General features: G+C 54.9%; 1 protein-coding gene across 1 annotated transcript; it reads left to right on the top strand.

The window, feature by feature from the left end:
- Positions 1-3,836: 3,836 nt before the first annotated feature.
- Mvk (mevalonate kinase) lies at positions 3,837-22,560 on the top strand. Its single transcript, XM_052168209.1, has 11 exons — positions 3,837-3,917; positions 4,791-4,882; positions 5,455-5,602; positions 10,300-10,444; positions 13,121-13,276; positions 14,211-14,314; positions 14,727-14,772; positions 17,208-17,298; positions 17,617-17,733; positions 20,499-20,652; positions 21,988-22,560. Exons 2-11 carry the CDS (start codon positions 4,805-4,807, stop codon positions 22,134-22,136), a joined length of 1,188 nt encoding a protein of 395 aa, XP_052024169.1. The 5' UTR covers positions 3,837-3,917; positions 4,791-4,804; the 3' UTR covers positions 22,137-22,560.
- The last annotated feature ends 382 nt before the right edge of the window (positions 22,561-22,942 follow it).

Here is a 22,942-nt window from a genome sequence, read left to right as displayed (position 1 = left end):
CCTACGTGTCCATGTACAATAGTATGAAAGGATATAACCCAAACAATCACTGTTAACGATCCATGCGGTCTTAAACTTCCGAAAGTAGTACTACAGTGGTCTACTTCACCATGACATTACGTCTGCTATTTAATAAATATTGAATCAATACATTTTTGTTATTAAAAAATAGAAGAAAAGTATGTGAACTTTTGTGTATTTCTCTCTCCCACAACTCAAATCTCTCTCCTGGCTACCAGACAAAGATAAAATCTTTCGGGATTAGCAAGATGGCTCAGTAAAGACACCTGCTGCCAAGCCCGATGATCCAAGTGAATCCCTGGGAACCAGATGGAGGAAGAAAAGGACCAATTTTCCCAAGCTGTTCTCTAACCTCAAATGCATCGGAATATAGGCATAACACACACACACACACACACACACACACACACACACACACACACACACGCAAAGCTACAATTTTAAAAATCCCAAAGCCAAAGAGATAACCTCTCAGACATATCTGAATACACACTCATTATTTTCTTTTCTTTTCTTTAGAGACAAGGTCTTACTATGTAGCCCAGGCTGGCCTAGCACTTGCTAGTAGACCAGGCATACACATAAACACACACACATACACACACACACACACACAGATATACACACAATATACAACCACATTTTTTCTTTTCTTTAGAAATAAGCTCTCACTATATACCCAAGCTGCCCTTAAACTTACAGTGATCCTCCTGCCTCTGCCTCCAGAGTACGAAGATTATATGTCTCTGCCACCATGCCTACCATTACAGATGTCTCAATCCAAATTAACTAAAATTTCTTTTTATGTTTTTTAAATTTATGCCAGGCAGTGGCAGCACCCACCTTTAATCCGAGCACATGGGAGACACAGGCAAGGGTATATCTGAGTTCAAGGCTACCCTGGTCTACTGAGTGAGGTTCAGGGACAAACAGGGCTATACAAAGAGACTCTGGCATGCATATGTGTGTGTGCATGTTATATATGTGTGTGTATGTATAAATGCATGTTATGTATATATGTGTGTGTGTATGCTTGTTGTGTATATATATAAATGTGTATATGCTTGTATATATAAATGTGTATATACATGTTGTATGTATATGTACGTCCATGTGTGAATGCATGTTATGTATGTGTATATGTATGTTGTATACCTATGTATATATGTACATATGCTGTGTATATGTATATATGTGTGTATGCATGTTGTGTATGTACTGCATGCTATGTATGTATATATATATATACATGTGCATGTATTATATGTGTGTATGCAAGTTGTGTATGCACGTGTGTATGTGTATGCATGTTATATACACATGTATGTGTGTGTATGCATGTTGTGTATGTGCACATGGGTGTTGTCCACAGAGGTCAGAGGTAATGGATCCCTGCAGAACTGAAGTTATAGAAAGCTGTGAGCCACCCACTGTGGGTGCCGCAAAGGGCAGAGTAGGCTCACCCTGAACCATCTCTCTCACCATGACTGGAGTCCTCACACGACACTGTTCCATGCGGTTTTATCTCCTTTTTTTTGTCAGGGGAGGTTCTGGTGTTGAACACAGGGCCTTCAGAATACTAACCAGGCACTCACTCTACCACTGAGCTGCACTTCCAAGCCCACAACGTGTCATTCCCTTCCTTCACGACAAGGTTTCACCATGCAGGCTGGCCTGGAGTTTGGTAGATCACCCTAGCTGGTCTTGAACTTGTGACTTTCCCACCTCAAGCTCCCTCCGTGCTGGGGTCAGTGTGCACTCACGCTGCCTGGCTTCCTCACAGCTTGTTTTGAACACTTAATCGTGCACTTGTGCCATGGCTTCACACTTACGTACATTAGGATCCTTCACATGGCTACGACGCGGCCTACCTTTGTCTCCTGTCTTGGTGTAAATCTTGGGGAGCTTGGCTGCCTTTGAGGATGGCTTCGGCCTGATGAGAAACAGACGTGAAGAGGAGGTAAGTGGGAACGGCTTACGGGGTGCACCTCGGGGAGTGATGCCCAGCTTTCAGCCTACAACCTCTGAGACAGCACTTATCCGCCTTCAGGACGCCCCCCGTCGGCCACTTCCTGACAGCTCCCTGTCCCTGTCTCCACCTGCACAGTAGCTGCTGTAGTGTCTTGCTCAAGGAAGATGGTTGGCAAATCCTGCCTGGAAGGACTAACCAATCACTCCCCATAGCGCGAGCTCCACAGTGGACTACAGCCACGTCTCCCACGCTCCCAAAGTTAGCCATAGGCCTTCTCCATTGAGGAAACTGGAGCCCACAAAGATTGACCTTCCTAGATCTCCACAAAGAGACTGGGCTGGGATTCACGCCCAAAATTCTTCTACTGTAAGCCTGACCTGGACCAGTACCCTCCCCAACTCTTGCCTCTTGTCTACCCTGACCCTGACCTGCTACCACAAAGTTAGGCCTTCGTGGGGAAAGAAAGCCGGGCCACTTGCAGAGTGTTGAGGAGGGGAAAAACACTGTCAAAATGAAATTTCAAAAATGGTATTTTTATTTAAAAGGTTTTTTGTTTTTTTTGTTTCTGTTTTTTGTTTTTGTTTTTGTTTTTTGAGGCCTGCAACTGAACCTCATCCTTTGGGCATGCTAGGCAAACATTGTGACACTGGGCTGGGCCACATCCTCAGTCCTTGCCCTCCCGACCTCAAGAGTCTGCCATTTTCAAATAGTAGTGCGTAGTAACTTAAATGTACAGCTTAAAATTAAAAACATTAATTCACAAGATTATTTGAAAGTCAGAGGACTGGGCAGGAAACGTCCAGAGTTCATGGTAGCCTGCAAGTCCCAATGCAAGTTCCTTTTTTTTTTTTTAAATCAGTTGTCCTGTTTATTTCTTACTTTTTAAGATTTATTTATTTATCGTATGTGTATGAGTACACTGTCGCTGTACAGATGGTCGTGAGCCATGCGGTTGCTGGGGACTGACTCAGGACCTCTGACTGACTCGCTCCGGTCCCAAGAGTTAGTTATTATATGTAAGTACACTGTAGCTGTCTTCAGACACCAGAAGAAGGCATCAGATCTCATTACGGATGGTTGTGAGCCACCACATGGTGTCTGGGAACCTTTGGAAGAGCAGTCAGTGCTCTTAACGGAGCCATCTCTCCAGCCCTCCGACGCAAGTTTCAAAGTGTTACCATGTCTTTCTGGGGTCTTACTCCTAATCCAAATGGACTGCTTGGGAGACCAGACAAAACCTAAAAGGACATGCCCTGTCCTGACTGACCACTGCTGGACTGCGTTATAACTTGTGCAGGAAATCCTGACCTCTGACGCCATGCTGACCCCGTGACATCAGGCCACAGAGTGCACGTCATCAGTGTGACGTACCCACACCCACGGAAACAAACCAACTATTCCCCCCGCCCCCCGTGTAGACTTACTTTCCCAGCCTGAAACTCACCTGTCCCCGTCCTCCCCACCCTGAGGGCCGCAGCTCTGAAAACGGGGACACAGCAGCCTGTAGGCGCCGAGACGCCCGCGCAGGCCGAGCAGGCCCCCAAAGAGCCGCACAGCCATGTGTACGATATCGCGTCCAGGACTGATCCAGCCAGGCACCCGTCCGGGCCGGGGTATCTCCGCCCCGCCTCCGCGCCACCTCTTAATTGCTGTCTCCTATTGGCCTGGGTCACTCGCACCAGGGCGGGGCACCCCAGAACTTGTTTCCCATTGGATTACGAATAGAACGAGGTGGAGCAATCTCGGCTTGTTTGAAGTTCCCATTGGTCAATGTTCTGCCCAATCCGTAAAGGGCGCCTCGGCCCAAGCTCTCTGATTGGCTGCAGGAGGACACACCCGCCTCCTTGGGGCTCTGCCCTCTGATATGGAGAAGACCGGGAGCTACAGTCCGCGTTTCGGCTCACCTGGGCGCTGGCCGGGGCAGGTGAGAGGCCTGGGCTGCGGGGTGGGCGGCGTGAGGACCGAGGCCTGGACACCCTGGGCCGGGCTCCGCGGTCCTCTGCCTTAGTTTCCTCGATCTGAGCGGTAGGCGACTTCAGATCGGACAGTTCCCCTTAGACTGGGAACTCGGTGGCTACTTAGTGTGCAGTGAAGTAGCTAGTGTAAGGGAGTTCCCGTGAAGCCTTGAACTCGGGTGATTTTGCAGTATTTTTAGCAATGGAAAATGCATGCACCCATAAATCCTGCAAAAACACTTTGCGAGACTCTGTCTTGCAGAAGTTCTTGTTTAAACGTGAAGCACGGGGCGTAACAGCTAAGTCCAGCAGCGTGTTTATAATTTTGACAGGTTAGTTGTGATCTCGAATTCCGGGAAGAATTCTTTCTTCTGCAAGATTTTATGTAAACCTCGTGTTTCCCTACCAGCAAACGCATGACCGTCCCCAGGGTAGGCAAGCAGTCCACGACTGGGCTGTGCACTCGGAGGTCATGTCAGTTTCTACCCGCAGCAGGGATAGTAATAAACGCTGGAGCTGAGAGTCTGTGCTGGTGTAATCAAGAGGCTACTTTGCCACAGACAGGCCCTGCTGCTTCTGGTCCTTTGAATCAGCCTCCAGTATTGCTTCTGTTATCTGATGTGTGGGAAACAGATTTATGACAGAAGTTTCTCTACACAGTCCTGGCTCTCCTGGAACTCAACTCTGTAGACCAGGCTGGCCCCGAACTCCCAGAGATCCACCTGCCTCTGCCTCCCAAGTGCTGGGATTAAGGATGTGTTACACCAAGTCCAGCCTTCCTGGTGTTTGTAGCTAACATCTCTAGGAAACTTTGCTTTTCGCTCTGCTTCTCTTTCTTTCAGGAGTCTCAGGAGTCATGTCGTCGGACGTCCTGCTGTTGTCCGCTCCGGGAAAAGTTATCCTCCATGGAGAACACGCTGTGGTTCATGGCAAGGTCAGGGGTCCCCAGGGATCTGAACGACTGGGTGCCCCGTCTCTCAGACACTAAATTTGAAGAAGGTAAAAGAAAGGCCTGAGGTGTAGACTGGATAAATGTCTCCAGCCATTCCAGACGAACCTTAAGCTTAACCTCAGCACAATAGCCTAGGATGGTTTCTAAAACCTACAGGTTGGGTGGAGTCACCTAGGGGGTGAGTGTTGGAGGGGAAAGAGCTTAGAGGACTGGACTCTGGGCATTCCAGTGTTGAAGAATTGGAAAGATGGTCTGGCAGAGGTGTTGCACACATGTATTATCTCATTTAACCCTCGGATCCAACCCAGGGCTATGATTTGTAGTCTTCTATTCTACAGAGACAGCTGAGGCTTTTTATTTTTATTTTTATTTATTTTTTTTTGCAGTAGAGCTTTTCACTCATTGTCTTGCGCTCTAAGAGTTTGTTGGGATGAGGAGGATAGATGGCCAGAAACCCAAAGGATCCTCCTGTCTCCACCCCCAGAACTTAGGCTCGCTGGTCCATCACGATCCACTCATCCTCGGACTTACTGCTTTTGACCTTTACCCTCCAGGTGGCTCTGGCGGTGGCCTTGAACCTGAGGACGTTTCTCCTGCTGCGACGGCCGAGCAATGGGAAAGTGAGCCTCAACTTACCCAACATTGGGGCCAAGCAGGTCTGGGACGTGGCCACACTTCAGCTGCTGGACGCAAGCTTTCTTGGTCAGTACAGCGAGGGGCAGCCAGGCGTGGTGAGAGCCTGAAGAAAGCGGGGGAGGGGCGACAGGGCGGTTCCTTCGGGCTGCCTGTGAGGGGGCCAGGGATGGATGTGCTCCTCCGACCCCCAGGAAACTGGCTTCGTTCGTGTCCTGCATGGCTTAGTTTTGTTCGAGACACCAGACCTCAGAGATCCGCCTGCCTCTTTTCTCTCAAGTGCGGGGATTAAAGGCATGCGCCACCTCACCTACCTAGTTCCCTTTAAACGTGTAGGACCGTGTAGGACCGGGCCCTGGATCTCGGTGGTCATTCAGGCTCCCTGTGGAGTAGAAATGTTGAGTGTTGTAGTAGTTAACCCTTCTCTTTGCTATGACAGAGGTGACTTAAGCACGTGTTTTGGCTCTCAGTTTGAGCGCAGTCTGTCTGGCCCCTGGCAGGAGTGTGAGGTACCTGGTCACATCGCTCTGTAGTCAGGAAGCAGAGAGAGAAGGGTGGCTCTAGTCCTCCCTGTTACTCAGTCAAGAACCCCAGCGGTGGTGCCATACACACACACACTCACACACACACACACACACACACACACACACACACACACAGAGTGGGGTTTCCTACTTCAGTTAAACCTTTCTAGAAATGCCTTCAGAGATTGGTCCAGAGCTGTCTCCTAGGTGATTCTAAATCCTACCCATATTAACTAGTGTATCCTCAGTACTTGGGCCAGGTGGCCAGAGGATCAGGAATTCCAGAACAGCTCTGGCATGGTAAGTTCAGGGCTAGCCTGGGCTACATGAGACCACATCAAATGACTCAGGATTAAAAAAGACAAAAAAAGAATTGACCAGCCAGGCAGTGGTGGTGCACGCCTTTAATCCCAGCACTTGGGAGGCTGAGGCAGGTGGATTTCTGAGTTTGAGGCCAGCCTGATCTACAGAGTGAGTTCCAGGACAGCCAGGGCTACACAGAGAAACCCTGTCTGGGAAAAAAAAAAAAGGATTGATCTCACAAGTATGCAACAGTTTCATAGGTGTGCAACAGTGTACATACTTATAGAAGCCAGTGTGTAAAGGTAAGGGAAAGTCTATGGAAAGAGACATTGACCAACAACAGTTAGTTCCTGGAGTCTGATGCCGTGACGTGAAGTAGACTGAGAAAGCCCAGTTGATTCTGCTTTTAGTGAAGGGTGAAGACACTGTTGTCTCTTGTGGTTTGTTACTGAGCAGAGGGGCCGGGTGGCTCATTGATGGGATGTATACTTACCACCTTGTGTTTATTACTGGTTAATCCAATCAATACTTGTTACTGGTTAATGAAGTGTTGCTAAAATTCCTTCCCAGGGGAAACAGAACCTCTCCCCCTCCTCCTCCTAAGGTCCCAACAACAAACTAAGGCACAGTTCCCCCAGAGTTCACTCTGGGGAGCCGAGAGTTCCTTGGGCTTCCTTACAGAGTGTGTAAGTCGGGAGTTGGTTACTGGAGTGTGGGATCCCCCACATAAAGGCCTCAGCAGAAGGCTTTGCCCAACAGGAACAATGCCCGTAGTCACATAGATGGTGCCCCCCCACCCCTAGCCTTCCCAGGCCTAAATACCCTAGCCCCTCACAAGGCCGCATGCAATTAAGGCAGAGTTGCATGCAGCTAGGCAGAGAGCTACTGGATACTCAGGTGGGGGCCTGTGATCCTCCCAGTCCCGCTAGGGGTGGGGTGGGTTGCAAACAGCCAACAAACCCAGCTGGGATCATCAGTCTGGCAAGGGGCCACAACTGAACTCACCAAGATGGCGGTTGCCTGGCAACACAGGGTGACAGACAGACACCTCATTGCTTTAACTTCTTCTGGAGCATCCTGGGCATCCGGGCACCAGTGCCTCATGGCTGACTTCTAGAGATGGAGGCTTAGGTCCACTGAGAGATGGAAATTCCATGTGTCTGAGACAGAGTCGGGTGGGGGCGGCGTCCACATCCTAGGGACTCGGGTGCTTTTCTTTTGGGTGCCAGCACAGTCCCGTGCCATTAACCCAAGGCCCCTGTGCTGCTGCTGCAGCTGCTGCTGCTGGTGACGTGGTTACCGCTGTCCAGCCTACTTCCCTTCCATCAGCAGGGTAGCGCCTGCCCCATGAATCTAGTCTGACCCCATTCTGCTGCCTCTCCCCTGCTTCACGCCTTTCTCACAAGCCTGGGCAGGCAAGAGCCCTCCGGGATCCGGGATCCGTCCAGCCTGCTCCCCAGCCTGGCTACCGGAGATGGGGGCAGTGAAAGCTTTGGCTTGGGGCGTGGCTCAGCAGGGGAGAGCTGGGCTTGAGCCCCAGTAAAGAAGGAAGGGGCTGTCTTTATCTAGACTGGCTCTTTTCTTGTTACCAGGCCTTGTAATAATTTGCTGAGGAAGGGGAGGGCACCTTCCCCCCGCCCCCCCAGTCTGTAGTTCCTGGCCCCGCCCCTCGCCTGTGGGGAATTGGAGGTAGCAGGAAATGACTATATTTTGCATGAAGTGCGCTGGGGGACTCCTGGGCCCCCTCCGCTCAGAGCCTGTGGGACTTGCTTTCCATGGTGTCAGGTACTCCTTAGGATGGAAATGTTCCCCGAGGACCCACAGCTGCTTTTCTAAGTCCCCGTCTAAAGTGGCAACAGCCAGGCACGTTAGCTCCCGGCCTAGATCACGCAAACCCGCCGGCGCGTCCAGACAGGCCCAGGGACAGCGAGCGGCATGTGACCCAGCCAGGGTTGCTGTGGAGAACCAGCGGGCTGCGTGGTGGTGCCAGGCCTGTGAGTCTGCTTCAGGAGGAGAGTGAAGGGGCCTCTGGGAGCCTGGTTTCCTCCCTTCGGGGTGTGGCACTCCCTCTCCATGGTCACAGGTGAAGTGAGCAGGCCTCGAGCTCCCGTGCCGGGCTGCGGTCCCCAGAGTAGGTGATAACCATTCGTCTCCATTTTATGGCTGTGCCGGCTGAGTTGAAAGGCTACACTGTGTGTCATGGATACAGAAAGGTTCAGACGCAGGTCTCTAACCTCCCAGATCAGTCTGTCTCCATCCCAGCACTCTGCAGTGTTGGGTTGACCCCCTGGTTTGGTCCTCTGGAACACATCTGTCTGTTAGGCACACTGTGCGCTGAGCACTTAGTGGACGGGGCCCTGAGCTTTCCTAACGGCCACGCCCTGTCCCCCCCCCCCCTGCAGTGAGCTGGTCGGACTGGATCGGCCTCTTCCACATCCCAAAGAAGGGTGGCCCAGGATCCTGTGCGGCACTGGACAAAACCAAAGTGTGTGAGTGTGTGTTATGTGTTGTATGTGGTATGTGTGTCTGTGTGTGGTGTGGTGTATTTGTGGTGTGGTGTGTATGTGCGGTATGTGTCTATGCATGTGTGTGTGTTGTGTGTGTGTGTTGTATGTGGTATGTGCGTGGTGTGTTATATATGGAATGTGTGTATATATGGAATGTGTGTGGTGTGAATGTGTGTGGTGTGTGTCTATTTGTGTGTGTGGTATGTGTTGTATGTGGTATGTGTGGTGTGTCTGTGTGTCTATGTGTGTGTGGTATGTGTTATATGTGGTATGTGTGGTGTATGTCTTTGTGTGGTATGGTGTATGTATGGTGTACTATGTGTATATGTGTCTGTGTGTAGTATGTGTCTGTGTGTGGTATGTGTTGCATGTGGTATGTGTGGTGTGTGTGTCTGTGTGGTGTGGTATGTGGGGTGGGTGTGGTGTGGTATATGGTGTGTGTGTCTATGTGGTGTGGTATGTGGGGTGGGTGTGGTGTGGTATATGGTGTGTGTGTGGTGTGGTATGTGGTGGGGTTGTGTGTCTGTGTGTGGTGTGTGTCTATGTGTATGGTGGGTGTGGTGTGTGTCTATGTCTGTGTGTGTGGTGTCTGTGTGTGTGTGGAGTGGTATGTGGTGGGTGTGGGTGTGGTATGGTATGTGGTGTGGTATGTGGTGTGTGTGGGTGTGGTGTGGTATATGGTGGGGGTGCAGGTGTGGTATGTGGTGGGGTTGTATGTGTGGGTGTGGTATGGTGTGGGTGTGGTATGGTGTGGATGTGGTATGTTGTATATGGTGGGTGTGGTATGGTGTGGGTGTGGTGTGTTGTATATGGTGGGTGTGGTGTGTGTGTGTGTGTGTGTGTGTGTGTGTGTGTGTGTGTGTGGTGGTATGGTGTGGGTGTGGTATGGTGTGTGTGTGTGTTTGTGTGGTATGGTATGGTGTGGGTGTGGTGTATTGTATGTGGTGGGAATGGTAAGGACAGAACCAGGCCGTGGCACTTGCTGGGGCCTTACCACTGAGCCACATCCCCAGTCCTTTTGCTAATTGTCCTTGAGAGAGAAGCCTGCTGCCCTTGGCCCTGAAGGCCGAGAGGTGGATCATAGCTTTTGTGCTCAGTGGCGCTCAGGCTATTGGCTAAGCCTCGGTCTGGCCAGGAGCAGTGCTGAGCCCGCGTGCCTGGTCCCTGTCTCTACAAAGAACCTGACGAGGTGCCGTTGCTGTCCTCTTACCAAGGTTCAGAGACAGACAGCCACCGGCTGAGGCCACGTGTGCAGTGAGCCGCAGCTGAGCCCCACCCCTGGGGCTGCCTGCACCCCAGAATGCAAGCGATGGGTACCCAGGGCCAGAGGGTTGGGACCCTTTTATCCCCATGCTGATGGAGCTGTGTGTGTGGTTTATGAACGTCTGCTCTGCAGGCCTCTCACCCACCTGTTTGTTGGCCCGTGTCACAGAGCAAGGCGATGTCCCGGCACCCACCTTGGAGCAGCTGGAGAAGCTGAAGAAGATGGCGGGCCTCCCCAGAGACTGTGCAGGCAATGAGGGCGTGGCCCTGCTCGCCTTTCTGTACCTGTACCTGGGCATCTGCCGGAAGCAGAGGTGTGCGCTTGCTCTCTGGAGTCTACCCCTGGGAAGTGTTCCGGGACATCCCTGTGCCTCGGGGGTTTCTAGGGACGATGGCCTTAGGCTGTGCTCACTGTGAGGCGGCAACCCAGGCGAGAAGAGAGGGGAGAGGAGGGGAAGAGAGGATCGTGCGGGCGCCACCGTCCTCCCACTGCAGTCAGCGGTGTGAGGTCTCTTCTGAGAGACCTGGGAGCCAATGCCTAGGGCATGACAGCAGCGCTGCTGCGGCAGTGTCACCAGGCCCTCCACCAGAGCTCCAGAAGCCAATGGCAGGCCACTCGCCACATCTGAGCTGCCTGCCCGCTTTGGGCTCAGCCTCCCCATGTGGAAGGCCCAGTTGACAGCACCAGGCTCTGAGGATAGGGATAGTCTGCCTAACGGGCGGAGCCCAGAGGCTGACGTGTACCTCGGTGCATGGTCGATGTGACTATCAACATGGTTCCTCAGGCTGGGAGTGGTGACTTGGGCCTGAGACCCCAGTACTTGGGAGACTGAGGCAGGAGGACAGCTATGAGTTGCCATGTGATGGGCCCCAGCGTCACTTCCAGGACAGGAGACAGCCTGGGCTCCAATGTGAGACTTTGTCTCACACAGAAAAAACACCACCGAGTCGGGCTGGGCATGGCCACTGAGGGTCTTTACCTAGCAGGTGGGTGCGACTCTGAATCCTGTCCCCAGTACTTCACAAACCCTACCTGGGTTGTGGGGCACACCTGGGAGGTGGGGCTGGATGACCAGTTCAGAGCTGTCCTCCTCTACCCAGCAACGATGAAGTCAGCCTTCACGAGACCCTCTCCAAAATGGCAGGTGCTCACGCTTGCGCATGCGTGCACACACATAGTAAATTCATTAAGTAATAACATAGTTTTCTCAAGATACAGTAAGGAGGATTGGAGTATATTTAAACTGGCCATGACAGGCGTGCTCACCATGCAGTAGTTTGGGGTGGGGATTGGGTGATTTTGAGACATATAGCTGGTCTGGAACTCAGTAAGACCAGGCTGGCCTAGAACTCACAGAGATCTACCTGCCTCCACTTCTGGAGTGCTGGGGTTAAAGGTGTGTGTCACCATGCCCGTGGCAGGTGTGACTTTTTTTTTTTTTTAAAGATTATATATAAGCATACTGTTGCTGTCTTCAGACACACCAGAAGAGGGCATCACATCCCATTACAGATGGTTATGACTATCATGTGGTTGCTGGGATTTGAACTCAGGACCTCTGGAAGAGCAGTCAGTGCTCCTAACCGCTGAGCCATCTCTCCAGCCCCTCAGGTGTTATTTATATGCAGAGCAAAAGGCAGTCAGAGCAGATGTCTGCCCTACACCACCAGGCCCTGCTTAGGATTTGTAACCAGCCTTGCTACCTCGTGGCTTCTTCCTTCTTCCACCCTTTCAACCCCTAACACTAGATAAGAGAGAAGACAGGACAGAGAAAAGGAAAGAGATCCCGGATAAAGTCCGGGACAGGAAGTGGGGCAACATTACTATTAGACTACTTCCTCCGTTTGAGGGGCATTGAGTTCCTTGGGGGCAAATTTAGATTTCACCGTTAGGATAACTAATTTCTTCTTGTTGTTTTATCTTTGAATATAGCTGCTTAACCAGTAACACCCCACCCTGCCTCTAGGGGCCTGGCATTTATATTCCAAATATTATATAATAACAGAAACTATCTGCAGCTGGCAAAACCACACCCGTGCTAGAGCATGAGGCAAATCACAGTCAGCAGCTGCGGACAGTCTGAAGCGGCCCTGTATCCTACACCTGGGATTAAAACGAAAACATAGCCAGGCAGTGATGGCGCACGCCTTTGATCCCAGCACTTGGGAGGCAGAGGCAGGCAGATTTCTGAGTTCAAGGCCAGCCTGGTCTACAGAGTGAGTTCCAGGACAGCCAGGGCTACACAGAGAAACCCTGTCTCAAAAAACCAAAACAACAACAACAACAAAAAACACAACAAAAGAACAAAAACATATAACACTTCTGCATTTTTTAAAGAAACCAAAATTGCTACTACAGGGAGATTGAGCTTGGGCAGCACACCGCTTCAGTTAGTCAGGCCCGAGTCTCCCCTCTGCATGGGGTGGGCGTGGGCGTGTGCATTTTGAAAAGTCATGGTTGGTGTTAGGAATCTACAAAGTGGGAACAGGTCTCCAACACTGCAGAGCGTTGCCAGGCCTGACCTGAGGGAGGTCTTTGTGTGATGGGGTGATTGTTCTTATTTAATCAAGCCGCAGTAGACCTGGGTCCCATGTGTCAGAAGTAGTGCCCGTGTAGGTGGTCTAGGGGAAGTGTCTGGAGGAGGCACCTGGTGAGCTTCAGAAAGATGGCTGGAAAATTGACATGGTGCAAGGCTGTGCCAGACAGACAGACGGACGGACAATTGGTGCTGAGGCCAGGCCAGGAAGGAGCCCTGTGCCAGAGCAGGGAGTTCTAAGGAGGGGTCTGTAGCTCACAGTGGTTCAGTTGAAGTCTGGTGCCTGTTTCCTGGTCGTCAGGGTCGTCTTGAGGCCCTGACATCCAATGAAGATTGCTCCCCTCAGGACCAGGTGCTCAGTCGACCCTCCCCCAATGTCCATGCCTGGCCCGGGTTCCCGTTGGCGCATCACACCCTCTAAAGGAGTCACTTTTTGTGCCTGGTGTATTTCAGGACACTCCCGAGCCTGGACATCGTGGTGTGGTCGGAACTGCCCCCAGGGGCAGGGTTGGGCTCCAGCGCCGCCTACTCGGTGTGTCTGGCAGCCGCACTCCTGACTGCCTGTGAGGAGATCGCCAACCCCCTCAAGGAGGGGGGCTCTGTCAGCAGGTGAGGACTGTCCTTCCTGTGATGGACCAGTGGGTCGTACTGGGGTCTGGAACACTGTTGTGACCCTCTGAACCTCAGTTTCCCCACTGTATGAAATTGGTGGCCCTGCCTTTCCCACAGGATTTCTCATGTGTGTGTGTGTGTGTGTGTGTGTGTTGCAGATTTGTGAAATCCTCATAGAACACTTGAGAAAAGACCCGGAGGCAGTGGCTCTTGGGCGGGGTTTTGTGTACACTCAGGAGCTGTGGTCCCAATAGCCTGCTTTAGGCCACTGTCCCCAGGCACAGGACAACAGTATTCTTCCATCATGGTGTAGTTGTCTCTGACTTTACCAATGAGAAGGTGAGGTCTGAGGACTGGCGTAGAGCCGGGGTCTGACAGCCTCACAGTACCCTGCGCAGCACCCCACACTACCCCGCGCAGCACCCCGCACAGCACCCCATACAGCACCCCGCACACACAGCACTCATCAGCACCCCACACAGCACCCTGCACAGCACTCAACACCCCACATAGTACCCCCCACAGCACCCTGCTCAAGCACCCTGCACTAGCACCCTGCACAGCACCTGTCATAGCACCCAGCATACGTTTGCCTCCAGCCATGTGTGGCCTAGCCTGACAAGGGGGACATTAAGCATTCTGTCCCTGAGGGGAGTGGGGCTCAGAGAGGTTAGGTAACAGATCCAGAGTCACTCAGCTAGTGAGAGCACAACACTCCCACTGCACTGTGAGGGCTTCAGAGGATGAGAAAGGAAGGCTCGGTGTCACCTTAGGCTGAGGGGAACAGATTCTACTGCCCCTTCTGAGTCCCTGTGTCCAGTCACACCCGCCCCTGGGTTTTGAGTAGGCCCTGTGCTCGTAGCAGGCACAGCCCACAGCTCCTTCTTTCTCCTGTCCAAGGCTACCCCAGCCCCTCACTCTGTCTGCTTAGGTGGCCCGAGGAAGACCTGAAGTCGATTAACAAGTGGGCCTTCGAGGGGGAGAGGGTAATCCACGGGAACCCCTCCGGCGTGGACAACGCCGTCAGCACCTGGGGTAAGTTTGGCCCTCGTCCTTCCTGGGCATCTGGTTAGGTTTGTAGGTGCCCTGGCTCTCCTGGCTTGGGATGGGTGCAGTTAGTTGCTTCTGAGGAAAAGAGCTCAGGTGAGGGGAAGATCGCAGGCTCCGCCTCTCTGAGGGGAGGGTCCAGGCCCTGGGAAATAGGAACTCCCACGGGAAACCGCCACTGTGGGGTTGGTGAGCCAGGAAAGCAGCCTTCCATCCTGACAGGCCCAGCCACTGAGCCCTGGGCCTTAGCCTCACCACATGGGCAATGGCCAAGGATGTCAGGTGGCTCAGAAGGCCAAGGGCTGGCCGGAGGAGTGGGCGAGTGTGTCACTCAGCCATGCTGTCCCCAAATGCACATCTGAGCCATCCCTGTGGTGATGGCTGCTGTCTCTCTCTCTAGGAGGAGCCCTGCGCTACCAGCAAGGGAAGATGTCGTCCTTGAAAAGGTAAGTCGGGTATCATTGTCGCAGCTGACACAGTCACCCTCATGTCCAGGAAGAGCACTGTGCCTTTGTGAAGTTAGGAAGAGCAGGTGTCCTTGTGTCACCTGCTGTGAGGCCTGGGGCATGGCGAGGTCACCTCGCTGTTGTCTTTCTTCCTCAATGCCAACTCTTCATGGAGATAAAGGTGAAGGTCTTGTGTGGCCATCCCCTCTCGCCTTGAAGCACCGCTGAGCCGCAGACCCGGCTGCCTGTCTGTTCATTTAGTAAACATGAGGCACAACCTTCTTTTTCCCAATGACATATCGGGGAACCCAGGGATGCAGGCATACCCCTCCGGCTGGTTCCACGAGCGTTTGCTGGACACGAGGGTGGGTTTGGGGCAGATGGGTATGGAAGCCAACCAAGGACAAAGCCGGGTGCTGTGGAGGCTAGCAAGACTTAGGCAAGCTGGAGCCTGCAGCGGGGAGGCTTGGGAAAAGCTCAGAGCCGAGGTCTTGGCAGCTCCCAGCCTGCTTTGCGTGGCTGTGTCCCACCTGGTCAGCTGTGCAGACGGAATCTTGGCACCCGGTGCTTCAGCCATCTGCGGAAAAGTTGGATACAGGGATTAATTAAACCGTGGCAAGTAGGAGCCCGTTTGGAATTATGTGCTGGGAAGGGTCACTGGCGCTCTCTTGTCTTCTTCACCCACGGTGGTCAGCACAGATAGGCACAGAATCCTGGCACACTGCTCTGGCCAGCTGAGCATTAGTGGCTCGGAGCTCCGCCCCCTCCCCCCCCCCCCCAGCCGAGCCTGTCCTTTAGAGACCTTCAGTGGTCTGCAACTTTGCACCGGATCCTTCCTCCGGATGCCCTGTGCTTCACGGGGTGTTTAGCCGCCTGGCTGGATGCCCACAGCACCCCTTAGTTGTGGATGCCCCAAGATGAGCCTCCATGAGATCGGATAGATAGGGTTCCCCAGGGCCTCTGGTGAGGTAACACCCGAGCAGAGGTCTGAATGAGGAGGAGTCAGGAGCTGTGAGGAGAGAGCAGCCTCTGGGGGAGTGGAGGCAAGCGTGAAGGCCCTGAGGCCGGGCGTGGAGCAGCTGGAGGAGGTCAGGGTGACGGGGCTCCTGTGCACCGGGGAAGGGGGCGGGTGGGGTGACACAGAGTCAGGGAGCCCTGGACCCGAGTGTGACCCTGGACATGATAGGTTTTGTGCGGGCTGGCAGCAGGCCTTCAGTAGAGATGTGTGTGACAGTGAAGGTGTGATCCGCCCTCTACCCAACCTCCAAACCCTCTGCGCTCCACCCATGGTGCTGTTCCGTACAAAGCGCCTGGTTCGTGGTGTGGCTCAGGGCCCACCTTCCCAGAACACGGTCTTTTGGGGTGATGGGCAGTCCTTAAAAGGTAGAGAGACGCCAGTTCATTTACAAAGTTTAAACGTGGAAAAAAAAAAAAAACCCAAGCGCCATCCACCTGTGGGTCGATGCCCATTTCTGGGCGATGAGACTGGACTGCCAGTGACCCCTCCGTCCCTGCTCGACCGTGCAGTCTTGAGCTGTAAAGAGGGTGGATGAAGGCGGGGGCTGCAGGACCTCCAGCTGACCCACAGGGGTGCGTCCAGTTCTCCACCTTCATCCCATCCCCGCCCACCGCTCTCTCCGGGGTGGAGTGGATGGTAAGAAAGCGCGCTTGGCACCAGGGCAGTCAGGATTGTACAGTGCCCCCTGCGGCCAAGATGGGGATGTGCAGCCTCAGGAGGCTACAGCAGCGGGGCCTTGGCGCCGCATGGCCATGGCGGGACTCCTGCCTGGATGGGCACTGTGGGCACTGTAGCGGGAGCTCGTGAGTGGGTGGGGGCAGCTGGTGGGGGCAGCTGGTGGGGGCTGCCCTGTCCTTCCTGCTTGCTCTCTCCCACGCGGACCGACAGGAAAGCCAGTAGCTCTCACTAGAAACCCAAACTCAGACTTGGCACCCGGTATCCTCTGGATTGCAACGCATGACAGGTTTCTAGAGTAAGGACGGACAGGAAGCGACGTCCCTGCAGACAGTCCTCAGTTCCCAGAACCTTGCGATCTGGAGGGATCTGCCCCAGGATGTCCGCCTCTCGCCCTGTGCCCCGCCCCCTCGTCCCACCCAAGCCTCAGGGTTGGGCACCACTGAACCTCCCGGGCCCTTCCCTGCGCTCTTCCGTGGCCACTTTGAACTTATAACTCAACGAGGGGTCATGGCCTCCCACCTCCAGCTCAGCCTGTGCTGCTGCACTCCAGCCTTGGCCCCTGGGGGTCCTTATCCCTCCTCAGGCCTTATACCTCAGGGAGGTGGAGCCTTGGAGGGCCTTCTCTCTCCCTCCCCGCCTGGCCCTCTAGTTCCTAGATGGAGTTGAGGTTCCCCTGCGTGCAGCTGCGTGACACACCCTCCCGGGCCTGGCCCTCCACCCCGCCTTCTCTTCTCCTCAGGCTCCCTGCTCTGCAGATCCTGCTCACCAACACCAAGGTCCCACGGAGTACCAAGGCGCTCGTGGCTGGTGTCAGAAACAAGCTAAGCAAGGTGCTCCTAGACGGAAGGGTGCTGTGTGTATTGGGGGGACAGGGACGTTTCGGGGGACAGTGTGTGCAGAAAGGAACGTGCTAACTGTGGCCACTACCAGGCCAACCAGGATGGGGATTTTGGGAGTAGGCCTGTCCCTTTAATCACACTAGCTCTGTGGTAAGGAATCCCCCACATAGACGTCAGGACATCTCCAGTGCAAAGGCCAGGCCAGAGGACATCCCCAAGGGCTGGTGTAGCTGGCGTCCTACCACTCCAGCAGGTTCTGCCCTCCCCTAGCCTTACACCTCACGCCCTGCCCCTCTTCCTTCCCTGCAGTTCCCTGAGATCGTGGCCCCGCTCCTGACCTCAATTGACGCGATATCCCTGGAGTGTGAGCGCGTGCTGGGGGAGATGGTGGCGGCGCCAGTCCCGGAACAGTACCTCATACTAGAAGTAAGCCACCAACAGAAAGGATCTGCTCACCCCACTGCCATTCAAGGAGTGACTCCCCGTGTCCTCAGTTTACCCAGACCTGGGCCCCGAGTACGTGTGTGCCCATGAGGCCAACTGTGGAAACCTGGTACTGAGGCCCTGCAGGAGGTGTGGGTCCTGAGGCCAAGAGAGCCGCCTACCTTCCTAGCTTCCGCACCGTGCTGACTACCGGTGGCCACTCAGCAGCCACCTGGCGCTTCCGGGCAGGCGCCTCCTGAAGTTGTTCTGAGGTCCCCTAACCACAGCCAGCACCATTAGTAGAATTCTAGTTAGCGTCTGAGCAGCCCTAGGTCTGAATTCTCTTATCCTCACTGCCCGCTGGTGGCCTCGCTTGGGTGTCACAGGCTTGTTCCAGTTCTAGGGTCTCCTGTTCCCAGCGCCCATGTGCTGCCTCTCAGACAGACATGGTTCATCTGTTAGGCTGATGGTAGAAGGCCACCTGGCCTCCCATGAAGTGCGAGGGGACCCAGCAGCCCCTGGCTGAAGCAGCTGAGTGCCAGCAGGTATGTGGAGGTGCAGGCAGGGTCCCCTCAAGACGACAGGTGCGCCCCCCCCCCCCTTGCCCTCTAGTACTGACCTGCAGCCACTGCAGCCTCTGCCTCCGCTGGCATCCCCGTGTGCAGCCAACACCACAGCAGCCTCTCAGGGTAACGCCACTCCTCCTTACAACCATGTCTCCATCTTACAGGCAGAAAAGCTGAGGTCCAAAGAGACTAACTTACTTCCTTTTTTTGTTGTTGTTTTTGTTTTTGATTTTTGTTTTTTCGAGACAAGGTTTCTGGGTGTAGCCCTGGCTGTCCTGGAACTCACTCTGTAGACCAGGCTGGCCTCTAACTCAGAATCCGCCTGCCTCTGCCTCCCAAGTGTTGGGATTTATAGCGTGCGCCAGCATCGCCTGGCAACTTACTTCCTCTTGTGCTACCCAGGTAGTGAGTGGCAGAGCCAAGACCCAAACTAATGCGTGCATACGCCCCCACTCAGCAGATTTTATTGGTTTATTTTTATTTTTCAAGACATGACAAGGTCATGCTTTGTAGCCCTGGCTGGTCTGGAACGCAATATGTAGACCAGGATAGCCTCAGACTTAGAGCTCTGCTTGGGGTGTGCACCATCACACCCAGAATCACCCAGATCTTTACAGAGCACCTACTGTGCGCTGGGCAGTCCTCAAGCCTCGTTTCCCAGCCCGAGGCTCCTTCAATCCTTCAGAACCACAGACCCGATGCGCCCCATCAAGCCCTGAGGGCACTGCGAGCAGCAGGCCGTTTACACAGTGAGGGTATTTTTGGCTGCCACAGCCTCGCAAGTGCACAGCGCTGCTCCCAGACAGCTCTGCACGTGAACCAGCGAGCTGTTCTCCAGTGTCATAGTCTGTCACCTGATCCTTGACAGATTTTGGATCAGAATGTGACAGGTATCTGGAACCCGCCTTGACAACATGACACCTGGAGCTCAGGCACACAGAGAGGCCCCAGAAGTCTCCGCACACACAGCCCACCAGGCTCGCGAAAGGCGCGCAGGGCTGCCTCAGGCCATGTCGCCTGTCTGCTCTTTTGTCAGTATCCCAGCAAGTGGGCGGGCCGGAGGAAGAGCCGCTGGCGGAGCTGCCTCAGCGAAGGCCGGCCCTCCCTCCATGAGCTAGTATCCTGAGCTCCAGGCTCTGAGCAGAGACCCTCCACCCCACCCCTCCCCCAAGCAGAAGAGGCATCTGGACTGCCATGGGCACTCTAGCAAGCAGGGGCGCCCTGGCACCAACTCCCCACCTTATAAGATGGGTGGCCCTAGTCAGGTTTTTTGCCCCTGGCCCTCAATGTTCCCTTTACAGAATGGGATAATGGTGACACACACTGCTAACAGGGTTATCAGTGTTAGGCCAGAGTCCTCTCCTTCACACAGCCAGGGGTTTGGGAGCACAGACTTCATACTGTCTGCTTCCATGGAAGGAAGTCTCTAGTAAGGGACTGAGAAGGGCAGAGCCAGCCCCCCACCCTAGCCTGCCTGTGTCCCGGCCCGGGAGGGGTGCGGAGCCTTGCTGGGCGCGCTCTCCAGCGCAGTGTGTACCCAGCATCCAGCAGGAGGCCAGCAGTGGCAGCCTTCAGCCTTTACCCACACGTGCCTTGTCGGTCCTCGGCACACAGCGATCTGACTGCACATAATGGAAGAGACCTAGACAAATATTTAGCTATTCCCCCCTTACATGTGACCTTGCTGGAGTGGCAGCCAGGTTCTTATTCCGAAAATCCAGCCCGGGAGGCAGCAGTAGGGTGGCATTTTCTCTCGCAAATAGTAAGCTGTCCCCACTGGCCTTCAGCGGGGAAAGGAACCAGCTCCTAAGCTAGGGTGGCAGTGGCTTCAGGCACAGCTTCAACCAGAGACTGAAGCCCCGTGGTTAGAAATCTTTCACGTGATCTCTGACCGAGTGACCGTGACAGGTGGGTAGGTTTGGTGGCCAGTGTCTGAAGTCAACTATGTATAGCCATTCCAGTGATGGGGACCCCTCCCCTCCCCCACACTTTACTAGCTTGGATTATGCGCATGCCCCTTACAATCCCAAGGGCCAAGCTTGGTACTGGCTTCCGAGTGGTTGGGGTGGGGGTTGGGGGGTGAACTCACTAAGTCCCACATAGCGTGAGCTGCCCTGCCACGTCAGGTGCACAGGTGACCTGGGCTCCCACAGAGGGCTGGCCTTGGATGGGTCAGGCAGGAACAGATGACCCCTCTTCCAGGAGCTAATGGACATGAACCAGCACCACCTAAACGCCCTTGGGGTGGGCCATGCCTCCCTGGACCGGCTCTGCCAGGTAACGGCGGCACTCGGACTGCACAGCAAGCTGACCGGCGCAGGCGGCGGCGGCTGCGGCATCACCCTCCTGAAGCCAGGTACGGGGCTCGGGGCCTGGCGATGGCTGGCCGCCAGTGTGGACTGTGGTGGAAGGTCCCCCTAGAGGGGGGAGGCTTGAGCTCGGCCCTGCGGCCTTGGGCAAGTGAGCTAACCTCCCGTGCGTGTTTCCCCGGGAAAGCACAGGTGATAGCAGGTAGGTTGCTCTACCCAGGAGGAGCCCGTGGCTGGAAGGCTCATCCGCCCCAGGCTGCACCTGCACAAGCTTCAGAAGCATGGGGTGGGGCTCCCATCCCCTCACTGCCACCGCATTCCTGTGAGGAATGGATGGGCTTGTCTTAGTCAGGGTTTCTGGTCCTGCACAAACATCGTGACCAAGATGCAAGTTGGGGAGGAAAGGGTTTATTGAGCTTACACTTCCACACTGCTGTTCATCACCAAAGGAAGTCAGGGCAGGAACTCAAGCAGGTCAGGAAGCAGGAGCTGATGCAGAGGCCATGGAGGGATGTTTCTTACTGGCTTGCTTCCCCTGGCTTGCTCAGCCTGCTCTCTTATAGAACCCAGGACCACCAGCCCAAAGGTGGTACCACCCACAAGGGGCCCTCCCCCCTTGATCACTAATTGAGAAAATGCCCCACAGCTGGATCTCATGGAGGCACTTCCCCAACTGAAGCTCCTTTCTCTGTGATTACTCCAGCTTGTGTCAAGTTGACACACAGAACCAGCCAGCACAGGCTTGGGAGAGTGAAATGGTCATGTGCATTGATCCTTGAGGGGACCCAGTAAGAGGCTTGAGGGGAGGATTTCTTGCTGCAGGCATCCCGTGGTACCGTCCACCTCACCCACCCCTATGCCTTCTGCTCCTCCCTCTCTCCTCCCCCCTCTATCCTCCCTCCCCTTCCTCTGTGTCATCCCTCTATCTCCTCACTCCATTCGGCCCACCAGGATCCCCAAAGCCCCAGGCCTCTGGCTTCAAGGAGCGTGGTGCCCTCCCTGCCTCCCGAAGGCCTTGCACGGCGGCTCCTGGTCCATGGCTGATGCCCATGAGTCAGTGCTTTAAGACCATGCCCGGCACACCAGGCATAGCCAGACACACGTCAGGGGCGGGCAGAATCGGCCCCATTCCTAGGTGGGGAAACTGAGGCACATATGGGGCTTAAGCTCGAAGACACATTTAAAGCATGGCATGAAGTCACGAGGCATGGCAAAGCTGGCGACTGCAGCGGGTGAGGAGGGTGTCAGCATTGGCACGCAGCTCATAGGTACTGCTGTGAGCCTCAGAAACCACAAGATGCACCGCAGCAGGGGGACCTTACTCCAGGGGCGGGAGCGTCCGCTGTGTACCGTCCACCGGGCTGACTGCCTTCCCTCCCCAGGTCTAGAGCGAGCCAACGTGGAGGCCGCGAAGCAGGCCCTGACGGCCTGCGGGTTCGACTGCTGGGAGACCAGCATCGGGGCACCTGGGGTCTCCGTGCACTCGGCCGCCGCTGTAGAGGACCGGGTCCGACAAGCCCTGGGCCTCTGAGACCTTCCGAGAAGCCTCGAAGCATCTGGGGCGGGAGTTGGTCCCCGTGCAGACACGTTTCCTGCTGGTAGCGCCTGCTAGACTGAGAAGCGCCACCTCCATGCCCATCTGTACCCTGGCGTTGCAGAAGCCAGACAGCCGTCCGCTGTGGTGTCCTCTGAGATGCAGGCTGACACGGGGGTCCTCGCCCCGGAGCCCCTGCGCGCGCATCTGCCTGGGCCTGGCCTCCGTCTGCCTCACACAGACTCTCTGGCTCCTAGCCGTGCACCCTTCTGTCCAGCCAACGTCGGAACCGCCTGGCCCGCGGCTCCCGTCCGTCCTCTCTCCGGGATCGTCGGCTGAGGCAAGGCGTGCCGACTGTCTGTGTCCATGTGTCCTCGTGGGAGAGCTGCCGTGGGGAAAATAAAGAGATGGTACAAAGCAAGGCTCGGCGGTGCTCGCTGCTGCTCGCCCTCCCTCCGCTGCGTCCTCCCTCCCTCTGGGAGTTCTCAGGCTGAAGGAAGACATCCATCACTCTGCCGTGTGGCTCGGGGTTTCCTAGGTAGCCGGTGCCGCACAGGGACGCCACAGTCACACACAGCACAGAGCGTGGGTCTCGTGTGCAGGAACCTGGGAAGTGAACTACGGCCTGGGGCGTCCCTTCCTTCTGACGTCAGCTGGTTAGGGTGAGGGTGCGCCCCTCCCCGTGCTTCTGCAATGGCAGGGTCCACCAAAGCCTGGGCAACTAGTTCCTCACCCACAGAGCGCCAGGAGTCCGGCTGGACAGGGCTGAGCTGAGGTTCTGATGACTGCGTGTCTGCCCTCAG

The sequence above is a fragment of the Apodemus sylvaticus genome, chromosome 22 (assembly GCF_947179515.1).
Source record: "Apodemus sylvaticus chromosome 22, mApoSyl1.1, whole genome shotgun sequence".
NCBI classification, from domain to species: Eukaryota; Metazoa; Chordata; class Mammalia; order Rodentia; family Muridae; genus Apodemus; species Apodemus sylvaticus.
The sequence above is the reverse complement of the archived record's forward strand: the minus strand, read 5'-3'. Positions and strand labels throughout refer to the sequence as shown.

What these genes read in the sequence shown, in the direction of transcription:
- Mvk (XM_052168209.1), top strand. Translation starts at nt 4,805, where the DNA reads ATGTCGTCGGACGTCCTGCTGTTGTCCGCTCCGGGAAAAGTTATCCTC. An exon ending in GAGGGGGGCTCTGTCAGCAG is followed by an intron (nt 13,277 to 14,210) that starts GTGAGGACTGTC and finishes CTGTCTGCTTAG; the next exon opens with GTGGCCCGAGGAAGACCTGA. An exon ending in AACAGTACCTCATACTAGAA is followed by an intron (nt 17,734 to 20,498) that starts GTAAGCCACCAA and finishes CCCCTCTTCCAG; the next exon opens with GAGCTAATGGACATGAACCA.